General features: G+C 40.8%; 1 protein-coding gene across 1 annotated transcript in view; it reads right to left on the reverse strand.

Moving 5' to 3' along the window:
* Positions 1-673: 673 nt before the first annotated feature.
* Positions 674-22685, reverse strand: part of LOC109935392 (CAP-Gly domain-containing linker protein 4-like) — a 190292-nt gene continuing 168280 nt past the window's right edge. Inside the window, exons 10-13 of the mRNA XM_048601410.1 lie at positions 20390-20470; positions 16968-17126; positions 5889-6032; positions 674-801 (exon numbers count right to left, since the gene is read on the reverse strand). Of these exons, the coding sequence (XP_048457367.1) occupies positions 674-801; positions 5889-6032; positions 16968-17126; positions 20390-20470 (512 nt within the window). The remainder of the gene's footprint in view (positions 802-5888; positions 6033-16967; positions 17127-20389; positions 20471-22685) is intronic.

A 22685-nucleotide genomic window follows, 5' to 3' on the forward strand; every position in this document is an offset into this window, starting at 1 on the left:
TCCTCTGATGCTGCCTGACCTGTGGTGTTCCTCCAGCTCCACACTGTGTTGACTCTGACTCCATCATCTACAGTTCTTGCTATCTTCTCTCCACAGATACTGCCAGGCCTGCTGAGTTTTTTCAGCAGCTTCTGACTTTGTTTCTGATTTCCAGCATCTGCAGTTTTTTGTTCTTTTGAATACTTGTAGTAGTCAGAGAACAGGCCTCTAGACACCCAATTAATGTTCTGGGAACCTGGGTCCACAGCAAATGGTGGAATTTGAATTCAATGAAAATCTGGAATTAAGAGTCTAACGATGACCATGAATCCATTGTCAATTATTGGAAAAACCCATCTGATTCACTAATGCCGTCTAGGGAAGGAAACTGCCAACGTACATGTGACTTCAGACCCACAGCAAAGTGGTTGACTCTTAGACTGCCCTCTGGGTAATTAGGGCTGAGCAATAAATGCTGGCCTGGCCACATCCCATGAATGAGTAAAAAAAATTGAGAAATCCATCTCAGCCAGCCACATTTATACCAAGACTAGAAAATATAGCCTGGTGTAAATAGCTACTTAGATTTTCTTCAAAGCATAATTTAGCAAAATAATTCAAACAGTTAATGATGCAAATCAAATTCCCAATTCAAGAATGCCTAAGAAATCTCAGTGCCAAAAATTAATTTTCCTTACCTTTGAACTCTGGATGGAGGTGCAAACACTCCATGTTTTGGCAGACAAGTGAAATACTGTACTCCTCCTACACAGCCATCATTCTTGCCATTGGGTTTATCTAACTCAATCCCATACCAATAACCTACAAAATTAGATAATAATAATAAGACTTAGATAACGCAAAATGTGTTTGATTTTATCCACTCTACATATCTAGCAGGAAGTAAATGGCCATGTTGTAGAAACTGAACTTCATAAAATGGATGCAACAGAGAAAACTATGCAGTCCAAAGCATGCTGGATGGCTAGAGAAAAAGAAGGAGGCATATGTCAGCTATAGACAGCTGGGATCGAGTGAATCCCTGGAGGAGAATAAAGGCAGTAGGAGTATACTTAAGAGGGAAATCAGGAGGGCAAAAAGGGGACATAAGATAGCTTTAGCAAATAGGGTTAGGAGAATCCAAAGGGATTCTACAAATATACTAAGGACAAAAGAGGAACCGGGGAGAAAATAGGGTCCCTTATAGATCAGCAAGGCCACCTACGTATGTAACTGCAGGAGATGGGGGAGATAGTAAATGAGTATTTTGCATCAGTGTTTACTGTGGAGGATATGGAAACTAGAGAAAATGGGGAAATTAATAGTGACATCTTGAAAAATATCCACAATACAGAGGAGGAGGTGCTGGATGTCTTAAAATGCATAAAGGTCGATAAATCCCCAGGACCTGATCAGGTGTACCCTAAGTGATAGCTGGGTCCCTGGTTGAGATACTGGTATCATCAATAGACACAGGTGAGGTGCCGGAAGACTGGAGGTTGTCTAACATGGTGTCACTATTTAGGAAAGGTGGTAAGGAAAAGCCAGGGAACTATAGACCAGTGAGCCTAACATCAGTGCTGGCAGGTTGTTGGAGGGAATCCTAACGGACAGGATTTACATGTATTTGGAAAGGCAAGGACTGATTAGGGATAGTCAACATGGCTTTGTGTACGGGAAATTATGGCTCACTAACTTGACTGAGTGTTTTGAAGAAGTAACAAAGAGGATTGATGAAGGCAGAGCGGTGGACATGATCTATATGGACTTCAGTAAGGTGTTCAACAAGGTTCCACACGGTAGACTGGTTAACAAGGTTAGATCACATGGAATATAGAGAGAATTAGCTATTTGGATACAGAACCCCAGCTCGAAGGTAGGAGACAGAGGGTGGTGGTGGAGGATTGATTTTTAGACTGGAGGCCTGTGACCAGCAGTGTGCCACAAGGATCAATGCTGGGTCCACTGTTTTTTATCATTTATGTAAATGATTTGGATGTGAACATAGGAGGTACGGTTAGTAAGTTTGCAGAAGACACCAAAACTGGAGGCGTAGTAGACACGAGCGAAGAAGGTTACCTCAGGGTACAATGGGACCTTGATCCAATGGGCCAAGGAGTGGCAGATAGAGTTCAACTTAGATAAATGTGAGATGCTGCATTTTGGAAAAGTAAATCAGGGCATGACTTATACACTTAATGGTAAGAACAAAGAAACCTGGACTGCAGGTTCATAGTTCCTTGAAAGTTGAGTCGCAGGTAAACAGGATAGTGAAGAAGGTGTTTCGTATGCTTGGCTTTATTGGTCAGTGTATTGAGCGTAGGAGTTGGAAGGTCATGTTGTGGCTGTGTAGGACATTGGTTAGGCCACTTTTGGAATACTGCGTGCAATTCTGGTTTCCCTCTTATAGGAACGATGTTGTGAAACTTAAAAGGGTTTAGAAAAGATTTACAAGGATGTTGCCAGGATTGGAGGGTTTGAGCTATAGGAAGAGGCTGAATAGGCTGGGGCTATTTTCCCTGGAGCATCGGAGGCTGAGAGTGACCTTACAGAGGTTTATAAAATCATGACAATCATGGATAGGGTGAATAGCCAAGGTCTTTTTCCCAGGACAGTTGAGTCCAAAACTTGAGGGCATAGGTTCAAGGTGAGAGGGGAAAGATTTAAAAGGGACCTAAGGGGCAACTTTTTCACGCAGAGGGTGGTGCGTGTATGGAATGAGCTGCCAAAGGAAATGGTGGAGGCTGGTACAATTACAACATTTAAAAGGCATCTGGATGGATATATGAATAGGAAGTATTTAGAGGGATATAGCCCAAATACTGGCAAATGGGACTAGATTAATTTGGGATATCTGGTCTTCATGGGCGCGTTGGACCAAAGGGTCTGGTTCCATGTCCTACAGCTCTATGACTATATGTCCCTAAAATGTGCCTTTCGCTTTGCTGGTCAGCCATTTCTGAGGCACTCCTAGTGATTGCAGAAAATAAGCATCATGTCCTTTATGTAAATAAGTAGGAGGGTTGCTGGCAGAGGTTAAAACTGGCTTTAGGCTCACTCTGGAAAATTGAATTGTGTTGAGTGGAGTTAGAGCCAGGACAACGCGGTTTGTGTTTCTTCAACTGTTGCCATGTCCTTATCTAAAAACAAAGACTTGCATTTATATACAATTTTCATGACTGCTGGACTTCTCAAATGTTTTTATGTGCTTTATAAGCAATGAAGTACTTTTGAAGTAATCACTGTGTCAGAATACTTCCAACTTACAGTTCTTTTGATTGCCTTCTGCTGTGATCTCCTCAAGGATCTAATATGAACCTGGCACTTCCAACGCAAACATCCCAAAATTTATTGCTTTTAAAATTGCCTGGCTGTCTATAGTGTCTTAACAGATGACAACAGGTCAGCTAAATAATATTAAGGAAGTCTGATGCCCAATCTGGGCCATCTTTGACCTCCAAAATGGGATGTAGGCAGTGTACATGTTACATATCAGGTATGAAAGGAAAATTTCAGACTGGCTAAAGGAAATTTCCACCTTTAAACATTAAAATATTGGAGAGAATTTGGTGGATAATCCTGAGTGTGTAAAGAATTAAGATGGTAGCCAATTTAGGATCGTCAGACAGTCTTACAGTGTAGCACATTTGTGTGTACTGGAAGCTACATAACTTTATACACAGGAATCTATTTTTTGCAGACAAAAACAACACGTACATGCTCTGTGCCTGTTTCGACTCAACAAAATCAGTGATATTCCTTTGTTTGTTCAGTTTCAGGGCAAAACCATGACCAATCAGAGTCTTCCTGCCCGTTTTAAGATTTAACAATGCCGGACTGTGAACTGACACTCAGCATTCATGGTGCATTCTCCTTAGCAATACCATGAGCAATTAGAATCCTATTACCACTCTGTTCTCATGCAGTATAAATATTGGTTTTCCTCTGGGATTGGCATTTTTGTGAATGATCTTTATAATGCTCGATGAAAAGCTTTGACAAAATATGTCTTTTTTTCAGTAATATTCAAATTATAAGTTGCATTTTTCAAGGATATTCAGTTTTTCAATATTTCTTTGACTCACAAGGCAGTTAATCAAATCTAGGACCACTCAAAATTGCTATTCATATACAGGCATAAATACAGACTTCAACCCTACTAGAACTCAGAAATATTGTCTGTAAAACTGCTGATATAATATAAAATTGTACAGGTTTCCAGTTTGAAATGTAGAATTATTATTTCCAAGGGATGTGATCAACAACTCTTGAACTACCATTGCAATTTAACACGTAATCTTACATAAAAATGCTAATAAACAAAACACTAGACATAAGTAAATGTTCCTCATCATCCCTGTAAGTGGATGAAAACCCACACAAAATATCAATCATCAAATTAATAAATGGCTTCAAGGAGTTTGGGTTTCATGCTTAAGGTTTATAACAGTTTATGGCATTTCTATTTGTTTGCTGCTTTGAGACTGAAATCATTAGTAAAATAAATACTTATTTAAAGGCAGAAAAATTTGAGGTACCTGTCAGTTGGCCACCAACTGAGTAGTTCTCGGTGTTTTAATGTTGCAAAGGGTCTGATTCTTTACAATCCTACTATCCCCTTTTCAATTCTCACCCCTGAAGCATTAGGCTAACTTTTAACTAAAGTCTGAATTATCTAGATTTGACCACATAACATGTATTTTTAAAGTGTAATTATCACAAGTCTCAAGGTTCTTTAAGGAGTAGGAGCAAAACACAAAATTTGAAACTGAGGTACATAGGAGATTTTAAGGGCAATGACAAAAAGCCTGAATATAAACGGTCAGCTATTGTAAAGGAGGGAAGAGAAGTAGGGAGATAGATAAATTTAGGGAAGAAATTCCAGAGCTTGAACTGTCAACACTGGAGCGACTAAAATCTAGGATGCTCAAGAGGACAAGTTCCTACTCACTGCTAGATTAATACCACCAGCTGTTTGATCAGGCCCTTAATTGAACATTAATTTGTGGGGAGACAGTTGCGTAATGGTAATGTCATGGAACTAGTAATCCAAAGGCCTAGGCTAATGGCTGCAAACAAGGGACCAAATCTCACCATGGGAGCTTGCGGAATTTAAATTCAATGAATCAAATCTACAATTGAAAACTAGCCTCAGTAACAGTAAATGAACCTAGTTCACTATTGATCTTTAGAGAAGGAAATCTGCCACCCTTATGTGGTCTGTCTTACATAGATTCACAGTAATGTGGTTGACTTTTAACTGCCTTTAGAAATGGTCGATGAGGAAGTTGGAGATGGACAGCTAATACTGATGTTACCAACAATGTCCATATCCAAAAAAGACTCATTTTTAAAAACATTAATTGCCTACTTAAGGGTCTTAATTGTTGAAAGGATAGAAAGGCCACCAATTAAAGAAGACCATAGCCACTACCTTCCGTCTCCTTCAGAAATTCCATCCACAAACTCCATTCCTCAGTAATTGTGTGAAACTACATCAGATTGTCTGCTAGTGTCAGTGTTGTATGTCACCCCAAAATAAAACTCCAAACACATGTCCATGCCATCAAAAGACCACCTACTCCACCACTGAAACATTTCCTAATTCTACTCTTCTTCAGCTCAGCAGCTGCTGCTGCAACCTAAACCTGTAGTCTAAATGCAATTAATGTTCTTGGCACAGGTTTGAAAATGGTGAGGTAGGTAGGAGATCAACAAGACAGAAAAGTGACCATTATAGAATAGCAGGTTGGTAACGACCAAAAGACAAGGCCTAAGGAAAGTGAGCAAGAAAGAGGATAGGCAACACATTGTTTAAGATCTAATAACGCTTTAATGCAAGCTGATGAATATTCTTATTTATTATAGCAAGTCTAGATTTATTGGTTTATTAAGTCCCTTTAACCTACCTGGTGCAAAGCTTGTTTTCCCATAAAATCGTACTGTTCCACTCCTCTGTCCAACCACAACCACACGATCTCCAATCTGTATATCACTCTTACAAGTCTGTACACATCCCAGACTGCCAACTGATGGAGCTCGATTCCGCAAACCTATTTTAAACGATAGAAGGTTGAACAGTTAAATTAAACTATGTTTTAATATGATTACATTTATTATTTCCCTACTCTTCCCTTTCAGCAATACTTTCTTTCTCTATAACAAAAACACAAACTACTGAAGAAACTGAGCAGCTCTGGCAGCATCTGTGCAGAGAAAGCACAGTTAGCACGGGAACCAATGCAGGAAGTCAGAGGCAAGTAAAGTGGGGACAGAAACAAAGGACAGTCAGGGGAAAAGTGAAAGTGGAAGGCAGTGAAGCCAAACACAGAACTCAAAAAGGGCCACATTTCACAATGCCTAAAAGGGCAATAAATGTCAAAAAAAATGAGCCTGAAGGCTCTGTGTCTCAATGTGAGGAGCATTTGTAATCAGATAGATGAATTAACTACGCAAATAGTTATTAATAGATATGATATAATTGGGATCACAGAGATCTGATTCCAAGGTGACCAAGTATGGGAAATCAACATCCAGGGTTATTCAATCTTCAGGAAGGACAGACAGAAAGGAAAGGGAGGTGGGGTATTGTTGCTGGTTAAGGAGGAGATTAACACAACACTAAGGGAGGACATTAGCATTGATCTTGTTGGAATCAAGATGGGTGAAGCTATGGAACACCAAAGGGAAAAAGACATTAATGGGAGTTGTGTACAGGCCACAAAACACTAGTTGTCATGTTTGGGAACTCTATCAAACAGGAAATTAGAGTTGCATGTAGTAAGGGTACAGCAGTTATTATGGGTGACTTCAATCTACATATTGATTGGACTAACCAACTGGTAGCAATGCGATGGAGGAGGATTTCCTGGAATGTATGAGGGATGGTTTCCTTGACCAATATGTTGAAGAACCGACTAGAGAGCAAGTCATCCTAGACTGGGTATTGTGTAACGAAAGAGAATTAATTAGCAACATTGTAGTACGAGATCCTTTGGGGAAGCATGACCAAAATATGGTAGAATCCTTCATTAAGATGGATAATGATACAATTAAATCAGAAATTAGGGTCCTGAACTTAAAGAAAGCTAACTTTGATGGTATGAGGTATGCATTGGCTAGGATAAACTGGCCAAGGATACTGAAAGGGTTGACCATTTTCAAACCTGTGCCAAGAACATTAATTGCATTTAGACTACAGGTTTAGGTTGCAGCAGCAGCTGCTGAGCTGAAGAAGAGTAGAATTAGGAAATGTTTCAGTGGTGGAGTAGGTGGTCTTTTGATGGCATGGACATGTGGTTGGAGTTTTATTTTGGGGTGACATACAACACTGACACGAGCAGACAATCTGATGTAGTTTCACACAATTACTGAGGAATGGAGTTTGTGGATGGAAATTCTGAAGGAGACGGAAGGTAGTGGCTATGGTCTTCTTTAGGTAGGCAATGGTAGACATTTAAAGAACACATGAATAAACTTCAATAATTGTACATTGCTGTCTGGCATAAGAGTAAAACAGTGAAGTTGGCTCAACCATGGCTAACAAAGGAAATCAGAGATAGTGTTAAAGCCAAAGAGGAGACATATAAATTGGCCAGAAAAAGCAGCAAACCCGAGGTTTGGGAAACATTTAAAATACAGCAGAGAAGGACAAAGGGTTTAATTCAGAAAGGGAAAATAGAATATAAAAGTAGCCTTGCAGAAAACATAAAAAGTGACTGGAAAAGCTTCTATAGATATGTGAAGAGAAAAAGACCAGTGAAGACAAATGTAAGTCCCTTGCAGGTAGAATCAGGTGAATTCATAACAAAGAGATAGCAGACGAGTTGAACAAATACTTCAGATCTGTCTTCACTAAGGAGGACACAAATAATCCTCAGTAAATGCTAGGGGACAGAGGGTCAGAGGGACAGAGGGAAGAAGGAACTGAAGGAAATCCTTATTAGTCAGGAAATGGTATTGGGGAAATCAATGGAATTAAAACCCGATAAGTCCCGAGGGCCTGATGCTTTGCATCCCAGAGTACTTAAGGAAGTGGCCCTAGAAATAGCGGATACGTTGATGATCATTTTCCAGCATTCTGTCGACCCTGAAAGAGTGCCAATGGACTTGAGGGTAGCTAATTTAACTTCACTGTTTAAAAAAGGAGGGAGAGAAAATGGGGAATTATAGGCCGGTCAGCTTTGACATTGATGGTGGGGAAAATGCTGGAGTCAATCATTAAGGATGCAATAACTGAGCATTTGGAAAGCGCTGACAGATTCAGTCCTGGTCAGCATGGATTCACTAAAAGGAAATCATGCTTGACAAATCTTCTGGAATATTTTGAGGATGTGACCAGTAGACATTGGTGAATCAGTAGATGTTGTGTATCTGGACTTTCAAAAGGCTTTTGACAAGAGATTAGTGAGGAAAATTAAACCTCATGGTATCAGAGGTAATGTATTGACATTGATAGAGAACTGGATGGCAGGCAGAAAGTAGAGAGTTGGAATAAATGGGTCCTTTTCAGAATGGCAGGCCATGTCGAAGGGGGTGCCACAGGTTCAGTGCTGGGAACTCAGTGGTTCACAATATACATGAACAATTTGGATGAAGAAATTGAATGCCATATCTCCAAATGTGTAGATGACACTAAGCTGGGTGGCAGTGTGTGCTGTGAGGACGATGCTATGAGGTTGCAGGGTGATTTGGACAGGCTGGCTGAGTGGGCCAATACTTGGTAAAAGTAACATAATGTGGTTAAATGTCAGGTTATCCACTTTGGTCACAAAAACAAGTTACTATCTGAATGGTAGCAGTTTAGGAAAAGGTGATGTGCAATGAGGTGTCATGGTGGAACAGTTGCTGAAGGTTAGCATGTAGATGCAGCAGGCAGTGAGGAAATCTAATGGTGTGCTTTACTTCACAGTGAGAGGATTTGAGTATCGGAGTAAGGATGACTTGCTGCAGTTATACAGGGCCTTAGTGAGGCCACACCTTGAGTATTGTGTGCAGTTTTGGTCTCCTAGTCTGTTGAAGGACATTCTTGTTATTGAGGGAGTCCAGCGAAGGTTTACGAGACTGATGTATGAGGAAAAATTGGATTGACTGGGATTGTACTTGCTGGAATTTAGAAGAATGAGATGGGATCTCATAGAAACATATAAAATCCTGATGAGAATGGACAGGATAGATGCAGGAAGAATGTTCCTAATGTTGAGGATGTCCAGAACAAGGGGTCACAGTCTAAGAATAAGGGGTAAGCCATTCAGGACTGAGATGAAGAAGAATTTCTTCAATCAGAGAGTTGTGAACCTGTGGAATTCTCTCCCAAAGCAGGCTGTTGGGGACAGTTCATTCGATATATTTAAGAGGGAGCTGGACATGGCCCTTGCTGCTAACGGGATCAAGGTGTATAATGAGAGGACAGGAATGGGATACTGAGATTACCATGATGTATTGAATGGTGCTGTAGGCTCGAAGGGCTGAATTGCCTACTCCTGCACCTATTTTCTATGTCTCTATGTAAACGTTTTGTGTCCAGTCATTGGAAGGATCACTGGACTCAAAACATTAACTTTGCTTTCTCTTCACAACTGCTGCTGGATCATCTGAGTTTTTCCAGCAATTTCTATTTTTGCTTTGGTTTTCAGCACCTGCAGTTCTTTGTTTTATTGTCTTTATCTGTGTCTTATTAAGCAATAAAGACTTACAGGCCAGAAGGCCTACGCCTGCTCCCACTTCTTATGTTCTTATGTGGCTCTAAAAATACCAACAGTTCAAATAGAGGATCTCCCTCTCGAAATGGAAGTCAGAGGGCTGGATTTACAGGAAATTAGAGTTGGAAAGCAAATGCTGATCTTGCCAGCGATGTCCAAAACTAACAAAAATCGCCACCACAGCCCATCCTGAACTCTGCAATCAATTAATGTTTGAAGTGCCATTAATTGTTTTAAGGTGGGACATCCACTCCCATCTGGGAGGACATCTTGCCACTGAGAGCTGACAATGAAGCAAATGGTTAGCTCTCTGGTTTCAGTTGCACACTGGAAGCAGTAATTACTGCTAGGACTACAACTCATTCCAGTGCCAAGGAACCAGAAGTGAAAGGTAAACGCTAGGCAAGAGGTACAAAGTTGGCAGCTAGAATAGACAGGCTGGAAGGTAGGAGGACATCATCTAAACTGGGGTGGGGTCCTCTGATGGACTCAGGGAGTTCGCGAAGAAGGTACTCCCCATCTAACTCTCTTTGCACTCCACCTACTTGTGCAGTGAGACTTGCTGTGTGCTGGATATTTGGTGTGGGTCTCTCAAGTGTTCAGTAATTAGACAGTATGAAGCCCTGGCAGCTGACAGAGGTGGCAAAACGGGGAGGATGTACCAAATGAAATTTGGTGACGTAGAATATTTGGCCGGGGTGGGAGCAAGGGGATTTGGTGTAGGTGGACTATAGACCAGAAGACAATACAGATCAGTAGATGGTCAAGCAAGATCGAATTTGTCATGCAGCTTTTTTGATGAGTTTATGTTTAAAAAGCCAGGAGAATGGAAACCTGACTAGGAACCAACGCTTCAATACTATCTAATACAAAGTCATGGAGTCATACAGCACAGAAGCAGACCCTTTGGTCCAACCAGTCCATGCCAACCATAATCCCAGACTAAACTAGTCCCACCTGCCTACACATATCCTGCCACACATTTCTTATATAACAAGGTGTAGAGCTGGATGAACACAGCAGGCCAAGCAGCATCAGAGGAGCAGGAAAGCTGACATTTTGGATCTAGACCCTTCTTCAGAAATGGGGGAGGGGAAGGGGATTCTGAAATAAATAGGGAGAGAGGGGGAGGCAGATAGAAGATGGATAAAGGAGAAGATAGGTGGAGAGGAGACAGACAGGTCAAAGAGGCGGGGTTGGAGCCAGTAAAGGTGAGTGTAGGTGGGGAGTTAGGGAGGGGATAGCTCAGTCCAGGGAAGACGGACAGGTCAAGGTGACAGGATGAGGTTGGTAGGTAGGAGATGGGGGTGGGGCTTGGGGTGGGAGGAGGGGAGAGGTGGGAGGAAGGATAGGTTAGGGAGGCGGGGACGAGCTGGGCTGGTTTTGGGATGCAGTCGGGGGAGGGGAGGTTTTGAAGCTTGTGAAGTCCACATTGACACCATTGGGCTGCAGGGTTCCCAAGTGGAATATGAGATGCTGTTCCTGCAACCTTCGGGTGGCATCATTGTGGCACTGCAGGAGGCCCAGGATGGACATGTCGTCCAAGGAGTGGGAGGGGGAGTTGAAATGATTCACGACTGGGAGGTGCAGATGTTTGTCGCGAACTGAGCGTAGGTATTCCACAAAGCGGTCCCCAAGCCTCTGCTTGGTTTCCCCGATGTAGAGGAGCCCACATCGGGAACAGCGGATACAGTATACCACATAAGCAGATGTGCAGGTGAACATCTATTTGATGTGGAAGGTCTTCTTGGGGCCTTGGATGGGGGTGAGGGAGGGGGTGAAGGGGCAGGTGTAGCACTTCCGGGGGTGGCGGGAAAAAGGGCGGGGGGTGGGGGGGCTGGTGGGGAGTATGGAGCGGATAAGGGAGTCACGAGAGAGTGGTCCCTCCGGAAAGCAGATAAGGATGGGGAGGGAAAAATGTCTTTGGTAGTGGGGTCAGATTGCAGATGGCGGAAGTGTCGGAGGATGATGCGTTAGATCCGGAGATTGGTGGGGTGGTACGTGGGGACGAGGGGGATTCTGTTTTCGTTGTTATTGCGGGGAGGGGGTGTGAGGGATGAGTTGCGGGAGATGCAAAAGACACGGTCAAGGGCATTTTCGATCACTGTGGAGGGGAAGTTGCGGTCCTTGAAAAGCGAGGACATCTGGGATGTCCAGGAGTGGAATGGCTCATCTTGGGAGCAGATGCAGCAGAGGCGGAGGAATTGGGAATAGCATTTTCGCAGGAAGGTGGGTGAGAGGAGGTGTATTCTAGGTAGCTGTGGGAGTCGGTAGACTTGAAATGGATATCGGTTTCCAGAGATGTTGCCAGAGATGGAAACAGAGAGGTCCAGGAAGGACAGAGAGGTATCGGAGATGGTCCAGGTGAACTTAAGGTTGGGGTGGAAGGTGTTAGTGAAGTGGATGAACTGTTCGAGCTCCTCGTGGGAGCACGAGACGGCGCCGATACAGTCATCGATGTAACGGAGGAAGAGGTGGGGGATAGGGCCAGTGTAGCTTCGGAAGTGGGATTGTTCCACGTATCCTACAAAGAGGCAGGCATAGCTTGGGCCCATGCAGGTACCCATGGCCAACCCTTTTGTCTGTAGGAAGTGGGAAGAACATGTGGCACTGTAGCTTAGTTGGTTAGCACACCTGCCTAGTAAACAAGAGATCCTAGATTCAAATCCCAGCAGAGCCTACAGTTTACATCCACCATCCCTCCTTTAAACATTTCTTATACATGTGTTTTAAACATTGTGACTCTACCTGCATCGACCACTTCCTCTGAAAGTTCGTTCCACACACAAACCACTCTTTTTGTAAAAAAAAATGCCTTTCATGCCTTTTTTTTTAAATCTTTCCCGTCTCACCTTAAAAATATGCCCCCTAGTCTTGAAATCCCCCACCCTGGGGAAAGACACCTGCCATTCACCATATCTATACCCCTCATGATTTTGTAAACATCTCAGGGGTCACCCCTCAACCTCCTATGCTCCAGTGAAAGATGTCCCAGCTTATCCAACCTCTCCTAATAACTCAAACCCTCCATTCCCAGAGACATCCTGGTAACATCTTCCATTTTGATAAGGTTGGCCTTCCTTTTAACTGGTGGTATATTTAAGTGCCATGTAAAGATATCATGCTATGATTGAGGATTCCAATGGTAAACGAATGAGGTTAAAGAGGTGGGGAGATGGTAAAGTCATCGTGCAATTGGATAGTGATAATGATACAGAAAATAGGCAGTAAAATACTCAACTTGGGGTCAAAGAGAATGCCAATCATGCAAGCAGTCTGGTTTATCCTGAGTCAGTGGCTACAAAGAGGAATAGATTCATTGAGTCTGAAGGGACAGAAGACAATGGATTCGGCCTTGACAATATTTAAATAAGCAAAACTACAATTAAACCAACATTTGATATTGCTTAACGGTTTGGACTTTATCTTTGACATGCAGTAAAGGATCCAGTAAGGAGTCAAAATTTGAAAATAGAGACCACATGACCAAGCCACTGTGTTCCTTGGTGCTGTAATCTTAATAATTCCAGTCCCTGGGCCCACAAAGATTCAAAAGTCACAGCCTGATGACATAATTTGTAAGATCCATGCACAGGAATCTTGCAGTATACTGTCTGACAGCAGCAACATATTGGATCAAGCTGGCTGGCCAGAAGAGGCCCAAGTAAAGTTTATTATTTTGCCTGGCTCTTCTGGGCCAGGAATGTTCTCTCTAGACTCTTCAAGAAGTCTTCAGTTTTTCAGAGAGCCTTCATTGTAACAATTGTCAGGAAATCACCTGGACTGGTAATGTAATAGTCTCTCATCAAGAAAGAATTCCAGCACTGCCCTGATCTTCAATCAATAGGACACCCAGTCCACTCCCTGAGATCACAAAGCTACAGAATTGTATTCTGAGTACTTTGCTTTTGAAAATTCATGCACAGCCATGAACAATGCTGTTGTGCAAAAGTCAAATCTGTAAAGGTTACAACTCTCAAACTGAAATACAAATCCATCAGAGCTGACTACCTCAGTCCAAAGGATAATTATTCAAATGCAAATGAGCTATTTCTAAAATATTGTTGGTTGTTGCAACTTCATGATTTCCTTAGACTTGTGTTGCCAATCTGTGAAGTCCATTAAGGTAGGGTTAAAAATAATTAACTTCTATTAAAGATCATGGCAAACAATAACACTTCATTTCATCATGAGGATACAAGAAAGCAAGATCATGAACATGTATGACAATTCATCTCTAACTGTGGTGACTTGTACTGTCTTACTTGTAATATCATGTCTTCTACAACTTCTTCTCCAAACTCTATACATTATATTGTCTGAGAAAGTCTGTTACTTAATTTCTTATTTACCAGGATAAGCATTGTAGTGGTTTTACTAGTGTACCTGACCCATGTCCTCAGCTCCTTCAAAAGGAAATGAAAATTTGAGTCACCTATGAGTTCTCTTGAATGCTGCTGGGCAGAAAGAGAATTGTCAGATGTCTCAAGTTCAGCATTCAAACCATCATTGGGATCCATTGATGAATGCAATATCTTTGGTCTTTTCAACACTGTTAATGACCGGTTCCATGGTTGAGGATACTAACGCATGTCTGTTTCATCATATTATACTATGATGGTTTGAGCAATAATAGGACATTGGATGTGGTGTTTGTTGAAGCACTTAGCAATTACATGTTTGATCGGATATCCACACTGATCGGATGTTTGGTTGGTTACGTGGTTTGTGATTTCTGTAGCTACTATGTAACTAGAATGGCACTCATACTCTTTTCCCCTCCCCTTGTCTAAGTCCTCTGTTTCAAGATGCACTAAGAGTGGATGTGGGATAGAAGGGAGTTGAGTTCTTAGCCCCTTCCTGTTAAAGGTTCATGGCAAGCAAAAATATTTTGAAGTAGAGTTGGAAAATGATTCAAGAGTGCCAAATGAATGCCACTGTTCTTTATTAGCACTACCTTTACTATTTGGATTCTCATTTCTTCTTCACCACTGATTTGCACTGAGCTACTTATATGGTCAAACCCTCAGGATACTGTGAACTCCTTAAAGTATTTATTAGCAAATTGGATCATGTGGGCTGCAAAGATGTCCTTCAGAGACATAATCACTGCCTCCGATGAATAACTCTTCAATCTCTTGACCTGCATCCACCTTGAATGACAGTCAACCACTATCAAGAATGTTTTACTTCTATGTTCAAAGAGATCCATCCCTATGCTTTCCAACAGCCTTGAAGGAAAAGAAGATGATATGAGTGGTTCTTTAGGCTCCTGGCAATGAATTGCACCAGTGATATATCTTGATACTATCCATTCCAAAGCTTTTGAAAGACCTAGGTATCAAACAGAATCTCTTGTTCTGGCTTAACGTTTTGTGATGCCCAAATTACTTTGATATAACAATTGCAATATATTGAGTTTCAGCACTCCAAGCATGACTAATATCTTCTCATAATTTAGAAAATTATCCACTACACAGAGGTGTCTTCTCGTCTGATTGAGAATGGGATTTTTTATATAATGACTATCCTTTATTTTCAAACTTGAACACATTTGTATGATTTTTGTGCCTTTCTGATTTCAGTAAGTCGTTGAATTGTTGCTGACAGATTTACAGTTGTTCATGACGTAGACTTTTCTACCTCTTTAACATAACTTGTTCAGGCCTTGCCACTGGGATACAAGACACATTTCCTTGCAGCAAATACCATTAACCGTACTTTTGATGGAAATTTTACTAAATTCTTAGCATGCAAGAGAGTAACTCAAGATTTTGTCTCAGTTGTGAAGATTTAGGTCATTAATTGGCAGGCTTTTCACAAGCCAATGCAGCAGCCATGTTTCTTTTTCCATGATTACATACCATTGTTTAGCCAATGAAACACTGCCATTGGTATGGGACCTCAATTTTAAAAAGAAACATGCATTTGTTTGAAATCCCACCGACCCTAACGGAGCATTGTTCACACCATACAATCTAACTACAGCCCTAAATCTTGCCTGCTGACTGCAAACATCACCAACCACAACCTGGTAACGACCCAAGTGTAATGGTTTCAACCTCCCATGGAAAATTTGAGTAAGCCTCAATCATGTAAGGCTGGGTCAAGGAAAATGTGACAACTTGTTTGACATGTGGAACAGTATGAACAATTCAATATATGAATGTAGCCACCCAAGGCAGACAATCACTCATATACTGAACTTTTGCCTTGAGAGATCCATTCCTGGTGAGATCATAACCATTCACACTACATCAGCTGAAGCTGTTAAATAGATTGTTAACCACAATATTGAATTCTATCTGCTTTCCCATCCAAATTAATAAAGGCAACTATTTTCCTTATGCAATTAACATTTGCTTTTTGCAACATTTCATAAATGAGATGCATTTTAAACTGTGTAAGTGTTTCATTTGTAAAACTGTACAACCAGATACCAGCTACAACATTCTACTATAATATGAACTTTCACAACACCACTTTTGAAAGTTAAATGGATTATAGTAATTGCCTAACTGCATAAATGGTTAGATGCAGAATTTGTTTTGGGACTGAAGGTATAGGGGTCAATTATCACTCCCCTGCCTGGTGGAAATCTTATGCAAGCTTAATTAAAATTGTGTGAAGGGTCAGTTCAGAAATCAGGGCCAGAATAAGTCCAGCAAGAAAAGGTTTTTTTTTTGTAAAAAAACATAGTTTATTTGTGTGTCAGAGAATTTTTCTGCCCTCTCTACTCCCCAGCTCTCACAAAGAAGATTCCCCACCAACGGCATTTTGATCTGCTGGGTGCCATTACACTGGACCACAGGTAGACTGCTGTTCTGGTGTGATTGTGAATGAAGCATATGCAAATTGGGTTAAGCAGCAAAATCAACAGAACCGCACTGCTGCTGCTTCCAGAAAGACCAGTTCTTTGCTGGTCACATCCCTGCCTAAGAATTAATACAAAATCCATAACTTCTGCCTTACTTAACCTTTAAACTGTTCAGCAATGTCTTTTGTTGGTTTGCAGTATCATTCCCACATTTGTTCTGTTGCTATCATTTGAACGATTCAAAAGTAAAAGTTGGTGCAAAATGTAAGTGCCACAGTAGTCCACATTAATGAATAGTTAATTTAACTTGCATACACTGCGTATCCATTTCAGAATCTCCATTAAAGTTGTCTTCACCTTTGTGATTCTTGTTCAGTAGGTTTCAATAAATTCAGTTGACTTTAAAATGTCTTTCTGTTAATGTAAACATTAAATAGCTAGTGTTTTCTTTAGAGAATTTGAACAATTACCCGTGGTGATCCTTGTGCTTGAAGGTGCTGGTTTAGTTGCCATCTTCTTAGAGTTGGCCAAATTCCTTTGTCGTGTGGGTGGCTGCCTTTGTCTGGAGTGTCTGCTTTCTATTGAAGAAGTAGAGGAGGATGAGGAGCAGAGTGACCCAGGCAGAGAAACTGGACAGACAACAAAGGTTGAATAGAGAGAAAAGAAGAAAGTGAGAAAAATACACAACACAAAGTAAAACACAATGGGACAAATCGCTCATTGGTATTAGCATCATTAATTTCAATAATTAGTTTTCTTAATTGAAAGACCTTTTGTATAGAGATGGATCATGTGAATACAATTTTGCTTTTGACCTATTACTCTCTCATTTGCCACTTTGGGCACTTATTTTTCCTTTTTAGTCTATTGACATTTTTGCTTCCTAGGTTTTGATTTCATTCTTTAATGAACTTACGTTTAGAAATGTTTTATGATGTAGAAATTACTAAATGGAAAAGACAATGATCCAACTAGTTCATCACCTATCATCCTAGCAGTCACACAGAAATACAATAATACAGTTGTTAATTAATCATAACAATTAATCTCCATCAACTAATACAACAGGTCAAAATATGATGTGAGGAAGACCACAGTGGTGGAGAGTTTTGGAAACCACAAGTCCAAAGTTACCTGGTAATTCCAAATGTATAACACTTACCATGCCAGCAGCAAAACTGGCTGCTGTAGAACTGCTGGGGCTGCATATGGCACACGGCTCTTTGAGTCAGAGTCATTGAAGTCTACAACAATGAGAAAGGCCCTTCAGCACATCACATCTGTGCCAGTCAAAAACAACCACCTAACTATTCTAATTTTATTTTCCAGCACTTGGCCATAGATTTAATGTCTTGGCATCACAAGTACACAACTAAATACTTCTTCAATGTTATGAGGATCTCTGCCTCTAACACCCTTATAGATATTGAGTTCCAGATTCACACCACCCCATGGGTGAAAAACATTTTCTTTTATTTAAATCTCCGTGTATGTAATCACTTTCAGCCATGTTGGGGAGTTGTTAATGTGCTAATCCATCAATGCTGAGCTTACACAATGGAATCTGACTTACATTAATTCAAGGGCACATTATTCAATTTGCGAACAAGACTTTTAGTACTTCAAGTACTGAAGTATTGTGGCATGTTTTCAGAGGTACTGTTGTGAGTTTCTGGATTTGGCAGGGGGTGTTGCTAGTTTCCCACAGGGAGTGCAGAGAATTTAGTGTCCTGTCCATGCAAAAAATGCAATAGCATAAGGGCTGTGATTGCTTCTGATTCTACAACACAATAAACAAATGGAACTGTGGTTGTAGAGAGGGTAGGGTCTATACGGTGACACAAGGACAAGGATCTCCACAGAAAGCCCTAACATGAGTTGTTCAGAGAACAATCTCACATCTTTCTCTCACCTAAGAACATTGTCTGTGATCTGAGATTCATCAAGGAAGTAGCCAGAGAACTGTTTCATTTCCTTCAGCGAGCCCCATAGCCACATACCAGGAAAGGGACAGCACTGCTAGTGGTCACAATCACTCTGAACTTCTATATAACAAGGTACTTTCAGAAGAAGAGCAAGACATGGTAAATATTACACACTACACCATCTGTCACTGCATCCAAAAGGCAACAAAGGACATGTATATGAGGACAGGTGATTTTATTGTCTCTAACTAGAGAGAAGCAGGATGAGCAGGTTGCCAGCTCCAGGTTTCCAAACGCTGCAGGTACTGCATTAACTGCACAAATAGCTCCATGGGTTCCACTTGTCATTGAGAACATGGCAGAAAGCACAAGCTGTTCCATTTCAATTAATGTTTACTTTATGCATGATCATACCCAAACTATCACTTTGGTGAATTCCTGCAATCTTGGTGACAGCTTCGATGCCTTCATTCAAAGGTAGTACATCATTATTTCCAACTTCAGGCTAGCATGAAGAACCAGACCTTAGGATGGTTTAATATTGTCCTCGTGTTCCAAAGATTTGTGGAGGTACTTTTCTTATTTTGATAAATATATGTTGAAATTAAATGAGTGATACCCTGCCCAGCAGAAACTGGGCAGATGAGCAGGTAGAATGATCCAGCAGATTTAGTGACAAAGTTAATTTCCTTTCCTGCAACAAACAAATTTCATTTGCTCTTTTAAACAGCTGGGCATGACAACTACTAAAATCTGGGGAATGCTTCTTTAAATTTCGAGAAGCTTTAATTAATAAAGCATGTGGACCCAAATGATAATTTAATCTGCTAATCAGTGACAGGAGGAGTTGTCTGAAAATCAGCCACAGACAAATGAAAAACATGTTTGTTTTCCTGTAAGTTCGAAAGAAGCGGAAGTGCATCCTTCAGACTCTGGCAGCTGCTTCCTGCTGCCCAATATTCTGTTCTACCTGCTGCCTACCTCTTGGTTCCTATCAGTTTTGATGCTTTAGAGTTAAACCCATCCACTCTATTTAAAAGTAAAGATTCAAGGATCACAGGTAAGTCAATAGGTAGGACAAAACATTTCCAGTCTAAAACTATTACAGAGCTATAAGACGGTACCCTAGATGGCCAAGACAGTTCAAAACAACATGTAACTCAGCCAGGTTGCCAATTACCTGTTGCTGCTTTTTTTGAAAAAATCCTTTCTCTTTTTTAAATTGTGTTTCCTGCTAAATGTCTTGGTGCCTTAGCAGACTGACAAAACTGTCCAACAGCCTAATTTTCCCCGTGCTGTTCTGTGGCAACTCCTGTACCGCAGAAAGTAAATTGGAAGTAAAATTGTTGAAGAGAAAAAGAGAAACGTAATCAATGAAATGGAGAGAGACAGGGACAGACAAAAGGGAAGGAGAAAGATTAAAGTAAGTTAAGAGAGACGTTAAAATGGATTTGGAGAGAAGAAACAAAATGTACTGTGACATGTACGTAAAGAGGGGCAAGAGAAATGGAAGTAAGGAATGAAAAACTCAATTCAGAAAACAGGTACTTAAGTGGAGGACAGAAAGATAGAGACTGATGGAAATAATTGAAAGAGATTCACAAATAAAGTGACAAGTAGTATGCAGAATATCTGAAATGAAAACTTAAGGTTGTTACACAACATTAAAGTAAACAAAACTTTGCTTATAGCATATTTTGTCCTAATAACACTAATTAAGCCCAGCAATGATACTGATAGGGCATTGGGACATACAAATAATCTAGGAAGCGAACAGTTAAAAATGTTAAGCAAGAACTGTAAAAACTATGCTATTGTTATCACATTCTTGGTAAAAAGGCAAGAATTTCAGAGTTAGCACCACACATGCTAAGATTAATTTTTAAGTTTTTTTTAAAAATAGCTAGCAGGTTATTTTTATAGTAGGAATCTGATTTAATTCCAATTGCACATAACACTGTGTATACCTTCTGTTCCAGCCTGAGGTCTGGTAATGTCCTGAGCTGGTATGGGATCTTTTTGAACATACTTTTTGGAAGAAAGTAGACCTTTTGATGGAAAAAATTATTTGATAGTCAAATAGAAAGGCAAAGATGTGCACGTTTAAATGGATTAAAATGACAAATATTTAAACCCGAGTTTCATTATACATATATATATAACTTGAGGCTATCAGTGCTTCAACATACTGCTATGGAGACGCAATAAGGTAAGCATTCTAAAGCTGTACTCTATTTTCATTACAAGAGCACGGAGTAAAGAATTGGGCACAAATAGATTTGTTATGACTTTAATTACCCAGCAATGAAGACTAGAAAATCAAGAATGCTGCAAACTGAATACATGCCTCTAGAGCCAAGTCTGCAATCATTATTAACATCAACTATAAAGGAAATCAGCCTTGAAAAATTTACTCTGATAATATAACAAATAAAAATCATGAAACCTCAAAATGTAGGTGAAATATAAACAATTTGTGCAACAGTAGTTTAATCAAAATTGTAAATACAAAGAAAGGTTAGCATTTTGAATGTGACCTTTGTGATCAACCACTGACTGACATGTTATGCTCCTCTGGAATTTTACAGAAAATATTCAACAGGATCTGATTTTGGGTGCACGTATGACAATGAATATTTACTCTGCACCTTTATTCCTTTGAGACAGGCAGTATGCTAGCTTTGTGATAACAAGGTGTAGAGCTGGATGAACACAGCAGGCCAAGCAGCATCAGAGGAGCAGGAAGGCTGACGTTTCAGGCCTAGTGTGCTTGGCTGCTCATCAACATGATTATAGAGTCAGCCAAGCACAAAACAAGCTGCTGACTGATTTGCATATTATACTGCTAGCCTAGACCTGCTCGCTAAAGGCAACCTGCTCACTTTAAAGGAGAAGCGCACTCAGGATACAACAGAAGTTGCAGAAGGTGCAGAAAAGGTTTGATTGGAAAGATTATCAAATGGACCAAAGAGAGGTATTAGTGATGGAGGTTGATAGGAAGAGAAATATCATGTTTTCACAAGAATCCAGGAAACGCTTAAAGCACACCATTAGAAAGAAATGAACCCAGGTGGTGAAACAGGTAATTCCCGGAGTCCGACCCTGATGACATAGCTCCAATGCTGGAAAAGGTTTGATGGCCTCACAAAGATAGTCAAGGTCAATGAATGCATCTCCTACCCACTGCACTGCCAACCTCTCAGGCTACTTAATGCATCACAACCTCATCACTAACCCAGCAAAGTTCTTGAGGAATGTGGATTCAGGCTTAACATTCAGAGACTCCACGCCACTGATCATGCTGCTTGCCTCACACTCACTTCTCATTCAGAGACTCCACACATCTGTAGCTGTTTAACAATGGTAGACATATGACCCAAACACACTGTCACACTGGCAATCTTTCCCCTCTTACATTTTTTGACTAAGTGTCAGTTTTGTTGAGTTTTACAGAGGGTTTCTATCTATGGGGCACAGCAAGATCTCTCATTGTATCTTAACAAACTCACTTCATTAACTACCTCTAGGTTTAAATGGATGTGCAACCAAGTCAAAATTGATATGAGAAAAATATTTTTCACTTAGTGAGTAATAGGGTATGAATGCATTGCTTGGAAATGAGGTGGAGGCAAATTCAATTGAAGCAGTCAAGAGGACTTGGATGATTATTTGGATAGAAATGGTGTTCAGGTATATGGGCAACAGGTGAGAGAGCGACACTAGGTAATAGAGCCAGTCAGGCTTGATGGACTGAATGGTCTCTTTCTGTAGCATAATAATTCTGGGATTCTTCGATTCTGCAACCTACTCCATCCCTACAACATCTCTCTCACTGGATTCTAGCTCCATCCTACCACTCACTGTTTCTGGAACAATTCACCATTCACTGGATATCCACTGAAAGACTGGCATTGCTCACCCCTGCAGCATCTTTAAAATGCTACTGTGACACCAGAAGAGCACTGCCATTCTGAAGCTGTCCAGCTTATCAAAGGATATCATTCCAAAGATGTCCGAGAACGTGAAAATAGCACCACAATTCTCTGACAGGGAGCTGAAGGTCCTCATGGATGGGAGAGTCCAGATGGCTGGCAAAAGAGGCCATACCACCAGAAACCAACAGCCTGGTTTGAGGTTGCAATCCGGGTTAGTGTTGTCTCCACAGTCCGGAGGAACTGCCAGTAGTGCTACAAGAACGTCAATGACCTTCTCGACTCTGCCAGGCTAATTGCCACACTCCTTTCTGCTGCCTCACACTCACTC

Source organism: Rhincodon typus, chromosome 9 (genome assembly GCF_021869965.1).
Source record: "Rhincodon typus isolate 14 chromosome 9, sRhiTyp1.1, whole genome shotgun sequence".
Taxonomy (NCBI): Eukaryota; Metazoa; Chordata; class Chondrichthyes; order Orectolobiformes; family Rhincodontidae; genus Rhincodon; species Rhincodon typus.